Consider the following 22,479-nt stretch of genomic DNA (forward strand, 5'->3'; position numbering starts at 1 on the left):
AGGCTAGGAACAGGGGGGACACTGGGTCTGTTACCACCGCCCGAGAGCAGGTGCTGTGTGAGGCTGTCCATAAACAACTAGTGGAAGTCTCGCAAGCCCTCATCCTCTCCAGGATTTCGACTGTCCAGACATCTGCTGGGAAGGCAATGGATCACTGGCTAGGGATCCAGGAGGCTCCCAGAGCGCTGGTGACAATTTCCTAACACAAACACTGGCTGCTAGAGGTGAACCTTCTGCTTGACTTGCTGCTCACCGACAGGGAAAAACTGGTGGTGAATGTGGTCACAGGGCAGCTCGGGCTGCAGCAACTGCAAGATGGCTGCACTGTGCATCTGCAGGAAGGCTTGAAAGGTGAGTCGCAGAACTAGGATCCTGAGGTTCAGGACAGACTTCAGCTTCCTGAAAAGCAGCCCAAAGGGAGGGAAGGGGGTGCTGGTTTTCAAAGAAAAATTTTTGAGATCTCAGGAACAACCCACCCACCCTGTCATTTAGGAAGACTGGGTATTTTTGCAGAAGGCTTGCTTGATAAGGTATCAAGCTTCTTAATGAAACAAAATGCAAAGAGCGCATACAAGAGGGAGAAACAGTGACAGGCACCAAAACAATAAAAACAATGCTCAAGCACTAGGGACCATATCAAGAAGGCCAAAGCCCAGCTGGAGCAAAGACTATCAAAAGACATTAAGCAGAACAAGGACATCTTGTAGTGGTACACTGGCACCAAAAGGAAGTTCAGGGAAAATGCGAGTCTGCTGATGAAAAATCAGCCATGGACAGTACAGACACGACCAAAGTGCTTAACTTCGGTTTATGCCTCAGTGTTCATGGACAAAGTGTGCTCCCAGACCTCGGAGTGTAGCAGACAATGTAAGACGGGCAGCCATTAGTGGGGAAGCAACAGGTTAGGGACTCCTAAGAAGAGCTGCTGCATCCAGGTCCACAGGCCTGGTGGGATTCAGCAGAGGGGGCTGAGGGAGCTGCTGAAACGATTGCGAGGCCACTGTCTATTCCCCAGGAGATATCCTGGTGATTTGGAAGGTCCCTGTCAACTGGCCCCGAATGTGACACTCACCTTCGAGAAAGGAAGGAGGGTCAGCCCTTCCCCAGCCTCGTTAAGGCCATGGAGCACACCTTCTTCATGCACAAACATTTGAAGGACAAGAAGGCAAACGGGAACACTCAATATGGATTTCCCAACAGCAAACTGTGCTTGACCAATACGGCTGTTTTCTGTGACAAAACAACTAGTTCTGCGGGCAAGGGGGCAGTGGTGGACATGACATACCATGACTCCAGCAAGGCTTCTGACACCAACCCCCACAGCATTCTCATTTGGAAACTGAGGAGGCGTGGACCAGATGCACAGACAGCTAGGTGGGCCGAGAATTGACTGGACCGCTGCGTGAAAAGGTAGTGATTAATGACTAGGCAGCTGGCAATGAGCAGAGTGCTCTAGAGGCCAGTCCTGGGGCCCTTCTTGTTCAACAACCTCATCCACAACACAGAGGACACAGAGGACGCCCTTGGTAAAAGTGCAGATGGTATTAAACCAGGAGGAGGATCTGACATGCTGAAATGCAGAGCTTCAAACCAGAGGGGCCTTGAGAAATCTGAGGACCAGGCTAACAGAAACCTCATAAAGTTCAACAATGGGAAGAAGAAAGGTGTGCATCTGGGGCGGACCAACCCAACACATTGGTCCAGGCTCAGGAGAGACTGCCCGAGTAGCCGCTCTGTTGAAGAGGCTGAAAAGGGATTTACGATGACTGCCAGCCTGAGTATGAGCCCGTAGTGCATTCACACATAGAATAAGGCAAGCTGCATACTGGGCTACATAACAAGCAGACTGGCCAGGAGATTGAGGGGAGTTATTGCCCTTTTTACTCAGCACTGGTGAGGCTGCACCTGCAATATTGTGTTCAGTTTTTGGCCATTGAGTTCAAGAGAGATGGGGAGAAACTGAAGAGGGTCCAGACCAAGATCGCATGACAAAAAAAAGAAAGCAAGCAGCCTACAACCGCTTGCAGGGCACTTACAAAGATGTCTGAGCCCAACTCTTCCTGGAAGCAGCAGATGATGTAATGAACGTGGCCAACAGCCACAAACTGTGGTTTGGGAGGTTCAGGTTGGACTTGGACTTCAGCAAAAAAAAAACCTTCCAGGAGGGCAGTACAGCCCCAGAACAGGCCACCAGAAAGACTGCAGCACCGCCATCCTGCAGATGGTTTCCTGTAGAAGGTTTCTAAGGCTTGGCCGGACAGAGCCACAGCTGACCTAACGCAGTCCTTCTCAGAGCAGGATCACAGAGAACCTTTCCAACCAGCACTTCTATGACTCTACAGAGCAGAGAACGTACAGCTGCAGGTTCAAAAGCTGGCTCAGGAGGAAGATCAGCCCAAACTTATGGATTCACTGTAAAACAGAGTAATTCATTGATGGAAAAACCCTCAAAGATCCCCAGAGAGCACTGACAAGGAGCAATGGGACAATATTCCCTCCACTTTCCCAGTAAAAGATATTTGGAAACTGTACTGAGATACATGCTCAGGGAACTAATAGAAAATCCCTCCAATTTAGGATGTAAAGAAAGACTCATGTATAACTGGGAGACAGGTTTCCTAGATATAAGGAAGAAATTTTTTACTATGAGGGTAGTGAAACACTGGCACAGGTTGCCCAGAGAGGTGGTAGCTGCCCCATCCCTAGAAACATTCAAGGTCAGGCTGGATGGGGCTCTGAGCAACCTGATCTAGTTGAAGATGTCCCTGCTCATGGCAGGGGGGGTTGGACGAGATGACCTTAAAGGTCCCTTCCCACCCAAACCATTCTATGATTCTGTGATTTCTACAATGTATAAGGATTTAACTGTATCTCAGGCTGAAAATATGGTCCACCAAGCCATGAAAACATATCTGCTAACTGTCTTTCTGTTATTACAAGGAGTATTTCTCACAGGAAATGAATAGTCTTCAGAGCCATCTGACATGCAGGTCGCTGAGTGAAAAGCTGTACAGTTTCCAGAGGTAGCTAAGAAACAACATCTGGGAGACTGGAGATGCTGCAAGTGCACCCAGCAGCCAAAGAGAGGTAGTTGCAATGTTAGGGGAAAGTCAAAAAAATGCATATTCCTGGCAGAGACTGGTCAAGTCCTGCCACCATTGCAGGTGCAGCTGATGGAGGCATCTCTAGCAACACAGTCACAGTACTGCTTTCAGGACTATATGCAGAATAAAGCCAGGCCTGCATGTGTAGCACAGGGTCTGGGGTACAGTATAACACTCTTGCCTACTCCATACGGCTCAACACACCTAGACACGATGGCCTCCACAGTCATGAACTTGAGGAAAACCTTAGAGCAGTGATGAAACCTTGTGCTATTGAAGTTCTTGGCCCACCATGAACTGTAGGTGACTTCTGTGAGACAGATGGACTGCAACGAGAAAGTGAGCACCCTGGACATGGGGAAAATGAACCACATCTCTTCTTGAGGCAATGGAAATACTATGCTCAGAATCACATCCAAAGACTGGATCTCCAAATGAAAGCATTGTGTCCAGGAAGGGTTTCCTTCTTCTATGTCTGCTGCCGGAGGACTGCAAACAGGACAAACTCATAGCAATCTCAGCGTTACTTCTGAGTCTCCAGAGAGGTCAGCACCTCAGAGCATATGGATGCCACAAAATTCTCTGACTTCACGTTGGAGAGGCATCGCTGGTTTGTTGTCAAGGCTTTGCCACCCCTAAACCTGAAAAGTACCAGCGGCAATTGCACGTGCAGCTATATCCATAGTGTCGATAGCACTCAGACTCTAGCAGTTCCTCTGAGAGAAACCCCTGACAGCACAGAGAACAAAACCCAAATGCTCCAAGGAGCTCCTCCGTGTTTGGTATTTCTCACCCGCAGTGCTACAGAGTAATGTGCCTTTTGCCGAGAGACCGCAGTGCTGGCATTCACCTGACAGAACGTGCTGCCCACAAAATGGGCACCTACCCTGGAAAAAGTTGCCCTGGGATCCCTATCTGGTCAGGGGAGAGCTGGTCAGCGAATCCACCAGATTTGTCACATCCTAAGGCAGACCCCAGGTTAGCTCAGATGAATTTACTATTCCCCGAATTCCATCTCCACATTTATTTTGTCTCCACAGCCAGAACTGGCAGACTAGACGGGGCAGGCAGGTGCAGGCACCCAGGTAACTGCAGCCTGAAGTGAGGTGAGATGAACCCCACCATAGATCTCTACCAAAGGCCGTGTACTGAGATCATCTGCGCTTGCATTGTTGCAGCAGCCCTGTGGGTTGTAGGACCACAGCGGTATTTAGGAAATTAAAGTGCCCCATGGATAGCTGGCACCTGGACATTGAAATGTGAACAAGAACTCTGACAAGCCGGTGTTAGCCAAACCAGCCAGAGAAAAGCAGCCACTTGGCTTCATGTTAGAGCTGTCCTCCAACTATGGAGGACATATGGAGGACAAATATGCTACTTGGAGCGCATATGATAGAGGTGCAGCTAAAAGAGATGCTGAGTAAACACTGAGGTTACTTATCTAGCTATTTCTATACATGGAAATACTGTGGGAGAGAGGGTGAGGGGTGGTGATCTCAGCACTGGAAGATCAAGGGCAGAGCTTGATGCCTCTGATCCGTCTGCCCTAAGCAAGCAGAAGCCCTGGGAATTTTCTGCCCCTTCACACTCCTGGTGCAGGCCGTGTCAACCAACACAACGGGCTGGTCTGCCCCTGGCTGATCTGAATCACACCCGTCACAGATGGGGAAGGTTAGTCACTAGGAAGAAAGGGCGGCCTTCTTATTGGTGATGAACCGACAATCTTTCTTTAGAAGACCTGATGATACAAAATAACTTAGCTTGGTTCATGTATTTGTTTTAGCACAAGAATCTGCAAAATAGGACCCTTTGGTTGCTGGATCAGCAGATAACAAAGATGCTGAGCAATTACTGCTGGAGTTTCACCTCGACTGCTTTTCTTGAAACCTGGGCAGACGCACATTTTGGAGGTCTCTGGGCTTTTGCTAGGTAAATGAACGAAACAGTGAGCATGCCCATCAGAAAGCACAACTAGATGTGCAGTTTGAGCCTGACAGAGTGGCCGTGGAGGGGTCAAAAAAGGAAACAGAGAGACAGGGGTTATGAAGTAAACAAAGGGGTTATGAAGTAAACACTAAGACCAAGAGTGAGCAGCAGCTCATGGGAAAATGCTGGATTGCAAGACAAATGCAAGCGACTTGGCTGGATCCCCTGGCAGACCGGAGGGGCTGCCAACGTTCTGCCCATTTTCTGCCTTCAGCCAGCCTGAAGCACAGCAGTTAGGCGGGAAGCCTCTGTCCAGGCAGACAGGCACCCAGAGGAAAGCGGTGCACAATGCATCTCTCTGCCCTGCTTGTGTGATACGCAAAATGATCTGTGCATCCCCGCTGTCTTGCAGGCTTTGTTCTCCTCAAGGCAGAATTTCCTCCCTGTGAGCACAGCACTAAACAGGTCAGGACAATCAGGTCCAGGCATCTGACAGTTCCTCTACAAGCTTACAATCTAGATAGTGTGTAAAATCCTAAGCAGTAATAAAATTGGGATCAGATTTCCACCCAAAATACACCGCAGCAAGCAGAGGCTGAGTCAACACAAAAAGCAGGAGATTTAGCACTTGTGACCACTCCACATGGTTTGCTGGGATTAAAAAATGAACCTGTTCACTCCAATACGAAGAGAAGGCTTAAGTGTCTAGACCTCCTGAGAGAGAGGATTTGAAGCGCAACAAAGGAGAGCAGAAAAAGCAACAAGCCCAGAAGGCGATTTAAAAAGAGACAGTATCTCTCTGTGGAAGGAGAGCAAGGGCCAGATATTCCAGTCTATTATGGTACTTTAGAGCTGCAAAGACTTGGAAGACTGGGGACTCGGCTGGCTTAAGGGCCTCGACATAAGCTGTGAGGACAAAATTTTAAACACGCTTCTTCTGATGCCTGAATTTCTGTTGATAGGTGGCATTGCAGGATTGAGGTTGCGTCTCTCCACTGCTCCAGGCTCCCTCTGCCACAGCTCAGAGCCAGAAGACAATCCGAGGTGGAGCAGCATAAGGGAGCCGGGCAGCCTCGCAGCAGACGCTGCTGTTAAAACTGGGATCAGCAGGAGATAAATTCCAACGGAGAGGGGCGAGCAGGCAGCGTACGTGAATACGTACAGGCTGCAGATGGGATGGGTTGTTACTGTTGGATTACGTGACCAAAGGCTAATCACCGCAGTCGTAACGGAGCAGAGGAATGACGATGGCTGGAGGAACCCCCATGACCCGATCGGTGTCAGCGGAGCACCCCAGCCCAGGTAACCGCAGGGCCACCACAGGCAGAGGGTCAGCTCCCGGTCTGCGTTCGAGACCCACGGGATGAGTCAATGCGAGAGGATCTCTCCAGGGCACCCTGCGGACCGAGGGGAACTGCTGCCTGCAGGGGTATGGGACTCATTGCGGGATGCCAGGAAGAGCATTCTGGGATTGCACCAGACCTACGGAGATGCTCAGTGAAAGGACCAAAGGCAGGAAAAGGGAGGGAGGGATGATGGTGGATCAGGCGAGAACAAGCACAGGAGAACAAAGGGAGAAGGGTGTGGAAGAGGCCAGCTGAGTGCACCAGATTGCCGGTCAGTACGCTTGTCTGGCCATGCCCTGCGTCCTGTCACTGCACTACTTCTACAGGCGTTCTTCTGGGCGAGGGTGCGCTCCACATTGTGTACCTCTGTGTGTGTGTGCATGAAGGTATAGATGCCAGCAACTGGGGAAAGGGCCGTGGGTGGTAGGGTCCCATAGGTGCTGGGGTGGCAGCAACTCCAGAGACCAGACTGTCTGCATATTGTATGTCGATGCACGTGTAGGTGCATTTAATTTGTGAGGAATTGTCAAGCTGGACTGGCCAGCGAGTAGGATAAGAGGCTTGGAGCCAGGGATCAGAGAGGCCATAGACCTGGGGCAGATACTGGAGAGACTGGGAGTCTGGGCATTTGCTACTGGAGGGACCAGACTGACCAGTGGGTTTGAGAGTCAGCTACTGGTAAGGCCGAGTGTCTGGAGCAGCTGCCAGGGAGACTGGTTTGTGTTTGTGCGTGCCTGTGCATTAGGCAGCCGGGGAGACCTGCGGACTGGAGACCAGCTGCTGGATAGACCAAGTGTCTAAGGTCTGGGGAATCCAGTGCACGTGTGTGTGCATGTGTGTGTGCACGTGTGTCAAGAGATCCAAGTACCAGCAAGTGGGTCTCAGGGGTTCACACGCTCAGGTGCCAGCAACTGGGGAGACTGGAGGAGCTAGGGGCCAGCTACTGGGCAGACCGGTGGTCCAAGGCCAGCTACTAGAGGGATCCATATTGTATATGCAAATGCATATATGTATATGTTCTCTTCTGACAGGCTTTCATTCTGATCAGTCAGGGAGGAACAGGGTCAGGCTATCTGTGCTGTTTGTGTTTGCACGATGCTGTGTGTCTTCTGATCGGTGTGGCAGGCTGTGTGCTTATGTATATATTGTGTATGTCTGCGTACGTGTCCCCATCGGGAACATACGCTCAGCCTGGCTACTGACCGAACCGGGGAACGCGGAGCTGCAGCAGCCTTGCATCTATTGGGCGACTGGATGTAAAGCTCCTGACAGTTACCAGGGAGCTCTCGCTTTCCTTCTTCAAGATTGTCTGCTCCTCCTGGAAGGGTCTGGTGAAATTTTCCACCTTCACAAAATTAGGCAGAGGTTTCCTAGTGAAACATGAACAGAGACCAGTCTTGCTGAAGAAAGTATCAGGTGAGGACACCAATGCTCATCATGTGAGTATCCTGAACTCCATACAGCCATCCCATGGATCTCACTGACAAAGCCAGGATCAACGCACCCCAACGTGCCAACCGAGCAGGCTTCAGCCCGTTGCGTTGGTCCAGGCCAGTCCAGGTCCTCCATTCGTATGGAAGGTGGCGGTGAGCAATGAAAGGCTAAAAAGGCTGGGGAAGCAGTGTGGCACAGCAGGCCTGACCAGAGGGCTAGGACATTGCCGTTCAAACACCGTACAAGTAAGTCAGGTCCTGTACTACAGTTGCTGTAGGTTGGTATTAATCAATCAAAAAGCCTCAATGCTAAACGTTGAATTTGCCTGAAGCTCTGCTCCCACTTCAGGGGCAGATTCCCCTCTGCAGGCCTCCTCCTCTGGGTGCCCCTTTCAAGTCACCATCAGTTGGGCTCCCAGGTACAACCTGTGGGGCAGCTCTGCTGGCTCCTCATGCCAACGCCCCACAGAAACACATCTCACTCCTTGCCCTGAAGGGGAGCCTTGCAGAGGAACGGGAACTGCTGGAGCATCCACCGGACTGCCTCCAGCATCCACGGCCAGCCACCCCTCTCCCAGCTTCAGAAGCTGACTTAATTGCTGAATTAGCGCGAGGAAGACTAGGGCAGGTTAGGCCTTGCTTGGAGCTGTAAGCAGTGTCCCTGCCACCTGGTCCTTGCATGAAAGAGCCATTTTGTGGTACCAGAGGAGCTGCTCCCCACCGCTGGGCAAGGTCAGCTCTCACATGGAGACTGTCACTGTCACCAAACACTTCTCTGCCTGCAAACATCTCGCAGGACTTCCCACCTGCACTTCTTTATTTGAATTTGCTAACTCCAATGTGAAAGCACCTTACATGTATCTGGCTGTCTAGCACTGATCTCCAATACTAAGAAATCTTTAAGGTTAAAAGACTAAAGATTAATTTCAGCAAGAAATGGTCTCAGGCTACAAGTTACAAGGCTAGAAATGAAGTCCCAAACTTAAAATGCCCATGCACCTTCCATCTAAATTTAACACCTCTCTAATCCACTTGGACAGGTTGATGAAGACAGTCCCAGAGACCCGTACAAGGCTTCAAGCTATATCACAACATCTCCCTTTCTGAATATTGCCCTCGGGATGTGGCTTTACATTGCAGCAAAGCTGCTGTGCTCATTCTAAACCTACCTCCAGCTTCCCTTCCCAGGGAAACCACACACGCTTATTGCTCCACTTGCCATAGATTTAATGATCACGCAGCCACAGGGGAAGTCAGCTCAGCTAGCTGATCCAAAGGAAATGGTAACCCGCTGAGGACGGGTTACCACCTAAATACATTTATTCTGCAGCTGAACATCCAAACTGGGAGGGAGGGGAGAGGGACTGCGAGTCTCAGCCGCGATGAGGCTGCTCCACTGCAGCACTGATCTGCTCCTCGCACCCCACATGGCTTTATATGCATTTGAAATTCTTCCTTGCTTTGTAATGTTCCTAATACTACGTATCAGAAAAAGTATCAGCTCTATAACGATTTTATCAGATTTATGACAATTGGTACTTCACTGGCGTTCTTTAGAGGCTGCAGAAGACACACCAACAACGCAGATGACGTTGTTGGCAGGCTATTTGAGTCACGCAGCCTTTGCCAGCACGCTCCTGCTTGCAGCTTTCGGGGGACTTTCCGGCTGCAAGAACCGTGCCCACGCGCAGGACGGATGGAGCAAACGGCCCCACCGGGAGCTGCTCTCCAGAAGGTTTGCTGCAAGTACGGAGGGGAAATCTGGGCCCCACTAACCGCAGAAAGGAGAGCGGTCCTCAAGCCCGGCTCCCCTGTGCTCCTGGCAGCACGCGGCTCCATGTCTCCGCATGTTGGCTGTCGGTCCTCCCGCCTGCCCTGCAGCAGTGCCACGTGCGTGGGCATGGCACCACCCGTGGGACTCCCCGTCTTGGACGAAGGGCACAGCACATTCAGCGCCTCGGCACGGACACATCACAGCCAGCCCCTGCTTCGGGCACAGGCTTTCCATACAACGTCAAGTCCATCACTGTGTCTGAGGTACTCGCTCTGGAAAAAGTATTGCTAGAAAGATCCCGCAGAGCACTGGTGGGAGCTCCAGGGTGCCTCAACCAACTGCCTGGTACAGTGGTGATGACCACCCCTGGAAAAGAGAGCATTTTTCAGTGTAAGCTTCAGACTGCAGAGCGAACCGCAGCGGCTGAGCTGAGCAAAGCCTCACCACCCGCCTCCCCAGTCCCAGGAGCACTTCCACAACCAGTACAACTTCACACATCCACCTGCCAGAAGCATGCAGCTCTGCTTACCTTACACCATGCACAACCACAACCTACACCACAGCACCACCACGTCGGACCAACGCAGACGCCATATACTGCGTTACTGGTTTTAAAGCCTTATGATTTTTGCATGGGAAGATGCGAGAAAGCAAAATCCCACAGGATGCCAGCCCTTCCTCTGACTGTACGGACTGCCTGGCCAGTGTGTGCTGCTCGGCACTTGCTGTGAGCAGACTCGCAGTGGAGCCCGACCATGCCACCCACCTCAAACCTTCACACAAAGTTCCCCTTCCCATCCCATCTAACGCACGGTCGCTTCACAGACTCGGTGTCAGTTTGGCCTCACTCCACCTCTTCTGCCACCATTGCTCCCTTGGAAGGGGCAGGATTCATCTCACATCCCTTCCTGCACTGACAGCATATACACCTCTGTTTGAAACAAACTCTCTGGGACCCCTTTACAATTAAGGCACAGAAATGGGCATCTGACTGAGTGATTCACAAACACTTTAATCATTTCTCAACTGCCTTATTATAACAGCCTTTTCTCTGGCTTTAAGAAATGTAGACTTGGCCTATTCATACCATACCCATTTGGCACAGATTCTGAACATAATTTTCACTTGCAAGTACCACAGTAACGTCTCCTACACTTTCCTCCTATAGCAAGGAGAGTCCCTATAAACATTAACAAATCAATGTTATCGCTCTCTTTTAAATCACTCCTTAAAACTATCCTCTGCTGTGTTCACTACAAGATGAAGCAGCTGATATGCCAAGACTGCTCCTTCCAGTGTTATCTCACTGTCCAGAGACGGTGAGCACCAGCACGGGAGCACCCCTGTTTTCCATGTGCTGGGACACAGCCCTCACCACCCGTACTGCGCAGATGCCGCGCACCATACAGCTCCTATCACACTGTTTTGATCTGTCGCTGAGGCTCTGTGCATACGCTAATACAAACAATAACAAAATAATAATAATAATGCCAAGCTGCGGGAGCAAGCAAGCGCTGTCACTGCTGGAGACCTGCTAGCCAGCTTCAGAGCCCTACCCCGGTTTTCTCTTAAGTCTCCTGCCTGTGCCCTGGGGACACTGCACCGCTATGTCACCTCGCTGTGCCTTGCTGCTGAGCCCTTGAGCCACTTGTTTAACGTGAAGTTGCCAGTGACTCTAATCCTCGCTTTCCTTTCTTTGAAACATGACCAGGAAAATCCCGTTGGCTGTGGCCTCAGAGCAGAGTGCAGGCAGTGCACAGCCCCCAGCATCGCCTTCTCGAGAAAGGGAAAGGGCCAAGGGGGAGATAGAAGAGCAGAGCCCTACGTACCCGGTCAATCTAATCCTTCTCTATAGACCCCAACACTTGTACCACACTGGGCAAAGCTGTAATAAATATCAGTACAAAACAATCCTGATTGGCCTCCAGAGAGGGCATCTAATGAGTCTTTTCTCCATCCTCCATTTTCCCCGTAATTTCAGCTAGCAGAAGGGAACCTGTCAGCTCATCTTCTAGCACAGAGAGCATGTACCTCCTTGAATTATTGTACCTGAAATACATTTTTTCATCAAGACATCCAGGCAGCAGGCATTTCAGTGACAGTTATTACCCAGCTCTCAAAACACCTTATAAAAGAAAATAACTTTATGCAAGACGTAGGCCCTTGTCCTGCAGAGGAAGATGCTGCTGGCAGCCATCGGTCACTCTCCCTGCTGCGTCCGGGCTCACCTCAATCAGAAAGTCTCCTGTGCGAAGCCCCGCTCTCCAAGCGACACCTTCCACATCCACTGATTCCAGGTACTGGAGCGCTGGGAAGGCTGGGGTTGGGGTGAACTCCTCAATTGGCGTTTCAGCTACAAAACACAAAGAGAGAGAGAGATTGAGACAGTGTGGCAAAAAGCAAGCAGGAGGTGGACAAGAATGTCCAGGAGCCTAGGAAAACCTCTGTATATTGGTTCAGAAAGAACATGTATGCAAGGCTCAGCTTGACATCAATGCAGGAACCAGAGCTAATGCTACATGTCTACAGTATTCATCAGCTTAGACCCTGAGACAACCCCAGAGCCTCCCAGATATGTGTGACTCCCAGAGTCATGTATGTTCCCACAAGGTCCCTAAAGCCTCATCCATCTGCCAGTACCACAGACGTAATGAGAACAACATCTATGAACAATGCCAGGAGGGGAAGAACTCTCTCCTTCTGTGTTTTCGTCTGAGTGAGCAGCTCCAGGCCTCTTTCACAGTCAGCACAGAAAAATCCACGTGCACCATCCTCCTGTGCTATTGCAGACACGACACCCGCTTTCAGCACCCCAGAGCGGTGCCTCTCTCATACTGGTCCTACAGCAGACCATTAGCTCAGGAGCAGAGGGCCACTTGTTGATGGACATCTACATTAGTCAAATGAACCCCATTCTTCATCAGTGAGGTTTTAATTGCATTCCTGGTTGGAAAACCTGCTCCTGCCCCCAAAAGAACACCATTTCCAGGGAAGGGACTTTCTCAGATGGACCCAGGCAGCGCACTTACATTATCCAGCTCCAGCCCATCTTGCTTCACTGCCCATCCGGGATGAAGGAATCTTGCATGAGGGATGTCCAGCTTAGAGCGGAGAGGCGCTCACGTGAGGTGTGCTACCTTGTGTGATGTGACAAAGGAACAAGCTTGCTTTGTCTGTTTACCAAGAGGAGACTGTTGCAGATGTTGGGAAACATGAGATCCATTAAAGAAATGAAGCAGAAAGGCCACAGCTACTCTTTACAAGCTGGCCAGGCTCTGGTCACCTGAAACTACCAGTGGTACCCAGATGGGTTGCTCTCCCCAGCACAGAGTATATCAACAATCAAGGTGAACCTCAATCCATCCCACTCCTACCAGTTTGATGCCAGTGCCAGCAATAGATGCCCAGAGCCTGGAGAGGGATCACAGGTCAGCAGGAGAGCACGTGAAGAGCAGCACAAAGGAATTCCAGCCACTCCAGCCAGTAAGTCACCTTCATGGGGGCCCAACTTAAATGCTCTACGCAAACTCACACACGGGGAATAAACAAGAGGAGTTAAGAGACGTGCGCATGCCTGCAGGGCTATGACCTTACTGGCATCACGGAGACGTGGTGGGATGGCTCCTACGACTGGAGTGTTGGCATGGAAGGATATAGGCTCTTTAGGAAGGACAGGCAGGGGAGACGAGGAGGGGGTGTTGCCCTCTATGTCAATGACCAGCTGGAGCGCATGGAGCTCCGCCTGGGGATGGATGAGGAGCTGAACGAGAGCCTGTGGGTCAGGATTAAAGGGAGGGCAGGGACAGGTGACATTATAGTGGGGGTCTGCTACAGGCCCCCCGACCAGGGAGACCAAGTGGATGAGGCCCTCTATAGATGGATAGCAGCAGCCTCACATTCACAAGCCCTGGTCCTCATGGGGGACTTCAACCACCCTGATATCTGTTGGAGGGACAACACAGCAGGGCATAAGCAATCCAGGAGGTTCCTGGAATGCGTTGATGACAAATTCCTTCTCCAAGTGACACAGGAGCCAACGAGGACAGGTGCTATGCTGGACCTTGTTCTCACCAACAAGGAGGGGTTAGCGGGGAATGTGAAGCTCAAGGGCAGCCTTGGCTGCAGTGACCATGAAATGGTGGAGTTCAAGATCCTTAGGGCAGCGAGGAGGGCGCACAGCAAGCTCACTACCCTGGACTTCAGGAGAGCAGACTTTGGCCTCTTCAGGGATCTGCTCGGTAGAGTACCATGGGATAAAGCCCTGGAGGGAAGAGGGACCCAAGAAAGCTGGTTAATATTCAAGGATCACCTCCTCCAAGCTCAGGAGTGATGCATCCCGATAAAGAGGAAGTCAGGCAAAAATGCCAGGAGGATGAACATGGATGAACAAGGAGCTCCTGGACAAACTCAAATGCAAAAAGGAAGCCTACAGAGGGTGGAAGCAAGGACAGGTAGCCTGGGAGGAATACAGACAAATTGTCTGAGCAGTCAGGGATCAGGTTAGGAAAGCTAAAGCCCTGACAGAATTAAATCTGGCCAGGGACGTCAAGGGCGACAAGAAAAGCTTCTATAGATACACTGGTGATAGAACGAAGACAGGAAAAACGTGGGCCCTCTCCGGAAGGAAACAGACCTGGTTACCCGGGATATGGAGAAGGCTGAGCTACTCAACGACTTTTCTGCCTCAGTCTTCACCGGCAAGTGCTCCGGCCACACCGCCCAAGTTGCAGAAGGCAAGGGCAGGGACTGGGAGAATGAAGAACTGCCCATTGTAGGAGAAGATCAGGTTCGAGACCATCTGAGAAACCTGAAGGTGCACAAGTCCATGGGACCTGATGAGATGCATCCGCGGGTCCTGAGGGAACTGGCGGATGAAGTGGCTAAGCCACTATCCATCATATTTGAGAAGTTGTGGCAGTCCGGTGAAGTTCCCACTGACTGGAAAAGGGGAAACATAACCCCCATTTTTAAAAAGGGAAAAAAGGAAGACCCGGGGAACTACAGGCCAGTCAGTCTCACCTCTGTGCCTGGCAAGATCATGGAGCGGATCCTCCTGGAAACTGTGCCAAGGCACATGGAAAATAAGGAGGTGACTGGTGACAGCCAACATGGCTTCACTAAGGGCAAATTGTGCCTGACAAATTTGGTGGTCTTCTACGACGGGGTTACAGCTTTGGTGGATAAGGGAAGAGCAACTGAAGTCATCTACCTGGACTTGTGCAAAGCATTCAACACTGTCCCGCACGACATCCTTCTCTCTAAGTTGGAGAGACATGGATTTGACGGATGGACCACTCGGTGGATAAGGAATTGGCTGGATGGTCGCACTCAAAGAGTTGCGGTCAACGGCTCGATGTCTAAGTGGAGAGCAGTGACGAGTGGCGTTCCTCACGGGTCGGTATTGGGACCAGTGCTGTTTAACATCTTTGTCGGCAACATGGACAGTGGGATCGAGTGCACCCTCAGCAAGTTTGCCGACGACACCAAGCTGTGTGGTGCGGTTGACATGCTGGAGGGAAGGGATGCCATCCAGAGGGACCTGGACAGGCTTGAGAGGTGGGCCCGTGTGAACCTCATGAAGTTCAACAAGGCCAAGTGCAAGGCCCTGCACATGGGTCGGGGCAATCCCAAGCACAAACACAGGCTAGGCGAGGAGTGGATTGAGAGCAGCCCTGAGGAGAAGGATTTGGGGGTATTAGTGGATGAAAAACTGAGTATGAGCCAGCAATGTGTGCTCGCAGCCCAGAAAGCCAATCACATCCTGGGCTGCATCAAAAGAAGCGTGGTCAGCAGGTCGAGGGAGGTGATTGTCCTCTTCTGCTCAGCTCTCATGAGACCCCACCTGCAGTACTGCGTTCAGCTCTGAGGCCCCCAGCGTAAGCAAGACATGGACCTGTTGGAGCGAGTGCAGAGGAGGGCCATGAAGATGATCAGAGGGCTGGAGCACTTCTCCTGTGAGGACAGGCTGAGAGAGTTGGGTTTGTTCAGCCTGGAGAAGAGAAGACTCCGGGGAGACCTTATAGCAGCCTTCCAGTACTTAAAGGGGGCCTACAGGAAAGATGGGGAAGGACTCTTTTTCAGGGAGTGTAGTGATAGGATGAGGGGTAACGGTTTTAAACTGAAAGAGGGCAGATTTAGATTAGATATTAGGAAGAAATTCTTTCCTGTGAGGGTGGTGAGGCACTGGAACAGGTTGCCCAGAGAAGCTGTGGATGCCCCATCCCTGGCAGTGTTCAAGGCCGGGTTGGATGGGGCTTTGAGCAACCTGATCTAGTGGAAGGTGTCCCTGCCCATGGCAGGGGGTTGGAAGGAGATGATCTTTAAGGTCCCTTCCAACCCAAACCATTCTATGATTCTGTGATTCTAACCGTGGCTGTTTCAGGGGCTGGTCATGATTCTCTGAGAAGACTTTTATTTTCCCCTTTGTGTATTGCAAACAGACCTGCTGCCTGTGTACCTGCTTTCATGCAGAGGGGATTATGGTCTTGCCACACAAGACCATAGCATTGGATCAGTGAGGACTTCTTCACTAGGTCTTATATGACTGGAAACACCCGAAGGAGATCCAGGAGAAGCTCGAGACATCCCTTTTCTAATGGCATGCAATCTCATTACTGGCTTTCACGTGTTACCAGAGAGATGGCTGTTCCCAATAGTCTGTGCCACCGATGAGGAAAGAGACAAGTTACCTTTCCAAGCAAAGCGCTGCTTCTTGGCGACACCTGGCCACTTGTTTGCGCAGCCTTCCAGGAAGCAGTATCTATAGGGTCCTTCCAGGAGCAGTATCTATAGGGTCATTCCAGCCCTACCTCCACTTAGTGGTAGTCCCAGGACTAGAGAGGGGATTGTGCCACCTCCGGTGATCTGCGCTGCCCTGGTTTTGGAGCTGTTCTCAGCTGGTAGCAGCCTCAAAGATGAAGCTGAAGACAGGCTAGGAGATACAGGAGTACTCTGCAAGTGGGGGAGTAGGGGGGGTGAAGGTACAATCTTGAAACCACCTGTGCCAACTACTCTGTCTTCCCTATCTGCAGACACAAGAGACGATATTCCACATCACCTGACTGTCATGGACAAAGAAAATTATTGACACATTAGGAATAACTGGCTGAAAACTGCCATGCTCTGGCAGATCTGCACTCTCCTGAAAGTGTAATACACACTGGAGGGTCAGCAAGTGGGATTTATTCCTCCTCTACCTGGGACAGCCACTTTGCTCAAGGCTAGCTGTCAACAGATCGCAGTTGTACAGCAGAAGTCCTCTCCTGCAACAGCAGTATAGCAGTCATTCTGCTGAGTAGCTCTTGAACATACTTAAATCACCAGGAGGAGATGAGGCTAACAAGCCATTCTTTTGCCTAATGATGCAGTATATGTCATGCGCCAAAAGGTACTAGTGCCCGAAACATCTACATTTTGGCTGCTGACCAGTGGCTGGCCAACAGCATGGCACTGCCACTCGCACAGGGTCAGTTTAAAAGCGTGATGCACAGCTTCCGGCACCGATGGTGTTGACGGAGATCATCTCAGTCCACTGCTCTGCACAAGCAGTGAGTTTAGGTCTAGTGGTCCTGACTGGGGTGCATACAGATTCCTGGCAGACGGCGTATTTGATGCTGCAATGCATTACTTTGCATTACTTTCTCTGAAGGGTAATTAATACAGGAGTGTGAAGAAGGGCTTGCAAACCAGCACCGAGACCAGCACAAGAGACTCTCAGAGCTTGGCTGCGATGCCTCATACTGTCCTCCCCTCGAGCAGAGTAATTCTCAAACGTGTAGGAGAGAAGCTAAAGCTGGTTGGTAAGAAATGCAACAGCGAGGCCACGGTTTCATGAAACAGCTGGCTCAAACATATGCAGAGCCTAGGAATTCAAACCAGAGACACGCGCCTCAAACCCTGGCCAGGCTGGCAGTTTTGGGGCCAGGTGAACTGAAGGCTCTCACTCAGGGCTTTTCAGCGGACTGATGGAGGTGTCTTTTTCTCACATGAATCTTTAGTCCACACGGGATTCACTGTCCCATGTTCATTCAGAAGAGCCAGTGGTAAAAGGACACTCTTTGCTAGTGTAGGGACAGCTCTGAGCAGGATGCACTGAAGGATCCAGGCTAACTTTCTAAGAAATCAAACACCAAATGTCTTCTTTAGTGGCTGATGATGCTTGAACAAACCATTTGCCTTAGAGACATGCAACAAGCAAGTCAGAAAAAGCCACGATTATCTAGTCTGATACCATGCATGACAAAGGTCCCTGTAGGTCCACGTCTCACCTCAGCTGATGTATGCAGAAAGCATGGTTTATTTTTGTTAGCAATATAGATAACAATGTATTGTTAGGCCTAGATAAGTTATCCATCACTCTAAGTCTATTATCAAAACAATGTATTTTTTAAGAGCTGTGTCAAAACCCTAATGAAGCATTAGATTTAATAACAGAGTCTGTGGATGATCTTGTGCATACATCTCCTTTGATGTCAGGTCACTCCAGTAAATGTGACCTACATTCTCTTTCATTTGTGTAAAATGTATAGACACTGATTTTATACAGATAAAAATATTTTCATCATTTACCATACTACTTCTTTATTATTTTATTTAAAATTTTTATGCAAGATTTTTTGTGCTAAATCAGATAGCCATTGGCCAGCACCAGACCAAGACAAAGTTTGCCTGACAAGATGTTAATATGCTGAATAATCTTAGAAGTTTTTTATCAACAGCTTTCCATGACTTCTTCCTTTGATGGAAGCTAGCTTAAGTGGCATTTTTAGCAATACCAATGTAACATTTGATTTCTCCAAATCCTTCAGGACTTCCCCAGTGTTAAATTCAACTCTTCGGATCAGTGTTGACCAGCAAGTTCTTCCAATAGTCTGAAGTTCAAAGAACCACAAATATGACCTTGCTGCAGACTGTAGCTGCAAAACTAGATGCCCATTAAGTTATGCTAGACCCAGGCCCAGCAGGATATGAGGTTTAACGTGAGAAAGACCTTGTGTATTGCCTGAACCTCTGAAAATGAGAAAAGGGGAGACTCAGGCTCTCTGAATGTCAAGTAAATTATCTACATAATGATAATGAGACACACGGTCTCCGTAGAATGTCAGCACTGTACTTCACAAAACAGGAGCATCAGCGTGACATACCAGTGCTGCCCTCTCATCATACATGCATCATAATTAAGTCATGAAAAGGTTAAGTGGAAGTCCTGATCCCTGGGGAGGACAGAGTTGGACAGATGACAATTTAATTGGTTTCCTAGCCAGGAGAAGGAGCCTGACGTGAGCAAACCACGTTATCACAGCAGCTCCAGATACACCCATCCCATCAGGCTTACCCCCGCTGCGATCCCACAGTTGCACAATTCAGAAGCGCTGCCCCGTGTTTCCCCACCACAGGGCTGACGACAGCCCACGGACGGCGGAGAAATCCTAAATCATAGCTCAGAGAAGAGTCATCTGAGGGATAGTGCAAGGATGCGTTTTCGTATTGGTAATCAAAGATATAAACTGATACGGAATACAGATAAAATTAACCTAGGAAACCCAGCCTTATAGCCAATTTCATCACCTGCATTATTGATGTGTTACGTGAGGACTCCAGGCACACCATTTTCTGTGGGCTGGAAGCCATGTATCTACAGTAACTGCATGCCGTGGTACACAATTTGTAAAGTGTCACTAGTGCCTTAAAGATTCAGTAAACAAGAAAATGCACCCTGAAGTCAGAACTGTATCCTTATGAAACAAATACTAGAAGCATAATTTAATACAGGAGGGGGAAAAACGTAGACAGAGGAAGCAACCAGCTCTCCCTTGCTACTGCCTGAAGGCCCAGTACTCGGTCACAGGGAATGAGAAAGAAGCTGTAGTAATGGACAAGTAAACATAAACTAAACCACCCCTTTTCCATGCAGAGAATGAGGCCTGCGGGGTTAACTGCTCCGGGTGTCTCCAACGGCCACGTCAGGCAGTGGATGGAGGAGCTCTGTCCCCCAGGTGTAGGTGCAATCCAGCACCGGACTTCCCATCTGCTTCAGTTACCTCGCAGACTCGGGCAATACAGGGGAAACCTACTGTTTACTGGAGTCTGCAACTGTGCTTCCTTGTTTTGGAACTTTCCCTTACAGACGCTTTTCGTTATCATTCAGTCAAATATATCAGCGCTGTGCTTATACCTGGTCAGTACTGAGACTGCTCCATACTTTACTGCAAAGGACCTGCAAAGGGAGAAAATTCTGCAGTACACAGCAATTAAAACTTCCTGGGTAAGTGCCAGAAAAGTTGTAAAACCAGCTTACCACCCGAAAGCCTAATCCTGCCTTACTTGTTAAGCTGATGGGTACTGGGTACATCGTTTTCTCATAACAGAACAGAGCTAAATGAAATGTACATTGACAGCAACCCTATGGAGCACCTGCAAACCACAGCATGTGCAGGAGACCTCGGTGGTGGGGACATCTCCTTCCAAACCACCAGAGTCTGCTAAAAGGGGCAGAAGCCGCTCTGGAGAATAATGCTCTGGCAAAGGCAAAGGGTGAAGAGAAAACCCACTGCTATGGGAGAAGCCCCGACTGCCACTCCTCTGTCCCCATGCCACTCTGTCCAGCCCACAAGCCTGATGTGGAAAACCCGTGCTCCTCCGGGTCACAGGAGATGGAGCCCTGCATGGGACGCGCTGCTGCACACACTGCCCGAGCACGGCCGTACGCAGACACCCATGCGCTGCCCGCAGACAGCACGCCCTTTAAAACGCCCTGGGGTCAGTACTATCCACAGTGAAGTGATGGGTCAGAGCAAACCTCAGGAGCACTCCCCGCCTGCTCTTCCCTAAAAGCCAGCCGTTCAGAGGTGGTGGACAGATGCCGATGCTGACAGGACTGGAGCAGGCACCAACCCGGCACCAAGATGCTCGATCCATCTGTAGGGCTGTTCTGCTGACAGCCAGAGACCAAGGAGCAGGTTGGACACACAGGGGATGGTCAGAAGAACAGATTTGGTTTATTGCCCTGATCTGGGCTACGGTGATCAAGCAGAGAGCTGCCCAGCAGAAACCCCTGCCAAACAGCCCCAGTCACATCATTCACGTACCTTTCTAATCTTTTTCCTGGTTCTTGACACTCCTTTTTGCTGCCCCAGTTTCCTCCCAAATGAACAATCTGCCTCTTGCTACTTTTTCCCCAGTCACCGCAGTTCTGCTACATCTGTACTCAAATCTGGTATTTCCAAATACCATTACCTAGGTAATCTTGGCCTTACCTGGTATCACTGAGAGGTTACCTTCTGGGGAGCCCAAAGGTCTCCAGTACTCCCTGTCAGTTATCTGGGAAGTATGGCCACTTCTAGCATCGCTCCCCTGCACACATTGACGAAATCCAGCCATTCCTCCAAAGCGCTGCCTCTGCCTTTGTCAGCTCCCTTACCGCTGTCCTGTCCCACCTCTCACGTCATGTCCAGTCGTTCTCTGCCTCCTGTTCAGCTAGCTTTATCTCAGCCTCGTCAGCGGCCCAGCCACTTGCCTACAGCCCCAACACCAATGAAACAAGAAATACTAACCAGAACAACCCGCAGTGTTCAGAGCTGGTTGTAGCCCCGGTGATGGAGGAGGACACCAATACTCCTTACGCAACCTGGGAATCCTGACCTATGCCTCTCACGGAGGCCTGAGCGAAGGCTGAGCGCAGCAGACCAGCCACCACAAAAACCAGCTTGAGACCAAATCCTCTAAAATACTGTTTCCAGATCAGAGCCCGTGGGAAAGCTTTAGGACAGAAGTAATTCGGTGACAATTCATCTGTAAGTGCCTATCCAGCAAGGAAATAAAATTTAAGGAGGCTCTCTTATCCAACTGGCAAAGGAATGGGAAAACTAAATCAAAAGGTTTGGAATTAAATTACAGAAATTCTCACTGGTAATGAGGTAAAATTTCCTAACAAGGAGGTATACTGTTCATTGCATGACTTTAAATCTCAGGAAGCATAATTCGTACCTCTCGAGGAGCTACCACGTTAACACTACAGCTTTGGTTGTGCAATTTGATCACGGCGGCCATTTCCTGGTCTTAAAAATCCACTGTCCGGGCTGCCTCACACCAGGGACGCCAGCTTCAGCTGCACCCAGCAGTTGGGAGAAGCCCTGGAAGAGCCAGATCACCAGGAAGCCCCGAGGCGGCTTTGACAACCCCCTCAACACCACAGGTCTGAGGGCAAAGGCCCTGCAGCACCCCAATCCTGCCCTTCGGTACAGGGGTGCTGACAGCCGCCCAGAAGCCAAGGGGAGGGTCCCCGAGAGGGGTCGGCCCTGCCTCCGCCATGCCACCGCTGCCGGGAAGACGGCGTCGCTGCCGGCACACAGTGGCATCCTAAAGGGACACCCACGCCACAAAGCTGCTTCAGTGGCACCGGCCACAGCCAGAAGCGTGCCCAGACCTGAGAGCTCTCTCTTCCCCTGCCCATCTGTGCTGTCTCTTCCCCTGGCCTGCCTGTCTTCACGAGGAATTGCTCCCCAGGACCTGATACGGTAGGCAAACCCCAGCCCCGATTTTGACTCTTGCAGCACCACAGTTGATCGCGCTTTGCGATGCAGGCTTCCTGGGACCCCCAGCAGCCAAGAGGGCAAACCGCATCCTGGGGGCATCAAACACAGCATGACCAGCCGGTCAAGAGAGGCGATTACCCCGCTGTAGTCAGCGTTGGTGCGGCCTCACCTTGAACACTGTGTGCAGTTCTGGGCCCCACCATTTGAGAAGGATGGGAAGGTCCTGGAATGCATCCAGAGGAGGGCAACAAAGCTGGTGAAGGGCCGCAAGGCATGTCCTGTGAGGAGCGGCCAAGGACTTTGGGCTTGTCTGGTTTGGAGAGAGGGAGGCTGAGGGGCGACCTCATTGCTCTCTGCAGCGTC

General features: G+C 50.6%; 1 protein-coding gene across 1 annotated transcript in view; it reads right to left on the reverse strand.

Annotated features, from left to right (window-relative positions):
- Positions 1-218: 218 nt before the first annotated feature.
- Positions 219-22,479, reverse strand: part of LOC127023404 (SH3 and multiple ankyrin repeat domains protein 3-like) — a 299,615-nt gene continuing 277,354 nt past the window's right edge. The window contains exons 18-20 of the mRNA XM_050907545.1: positions 11,812-11,936; positions 3,309-3,430; positions 219-399 (exon numbers count right to left, since the gene is read on the reverse strand). Coding sequence (XP_050763502.1) covers positions 219-399; positions 3,309-3,430; positions 11,812-11,936 — 428 coding nt within the window. The remainder of the gene's footprint in view (positions 400-3,308; positions 3,431-11,811; positions 11,937-22,479) is intronic.

Source organism: Gymnogyps californianus, chromosome 1, assembly GCF_018139145.2.
Source record: "Gymnogyps californianus isolate 813 chromosome 1, ASM1813914v2, whole genome shotgun sequence".
Lineage (NCBI taxonomy): Eukaryota > Metazoa > Chordata > Aves > Accipitriformes > Cathartidae > Gymnogyps > Gymnogyps californianus.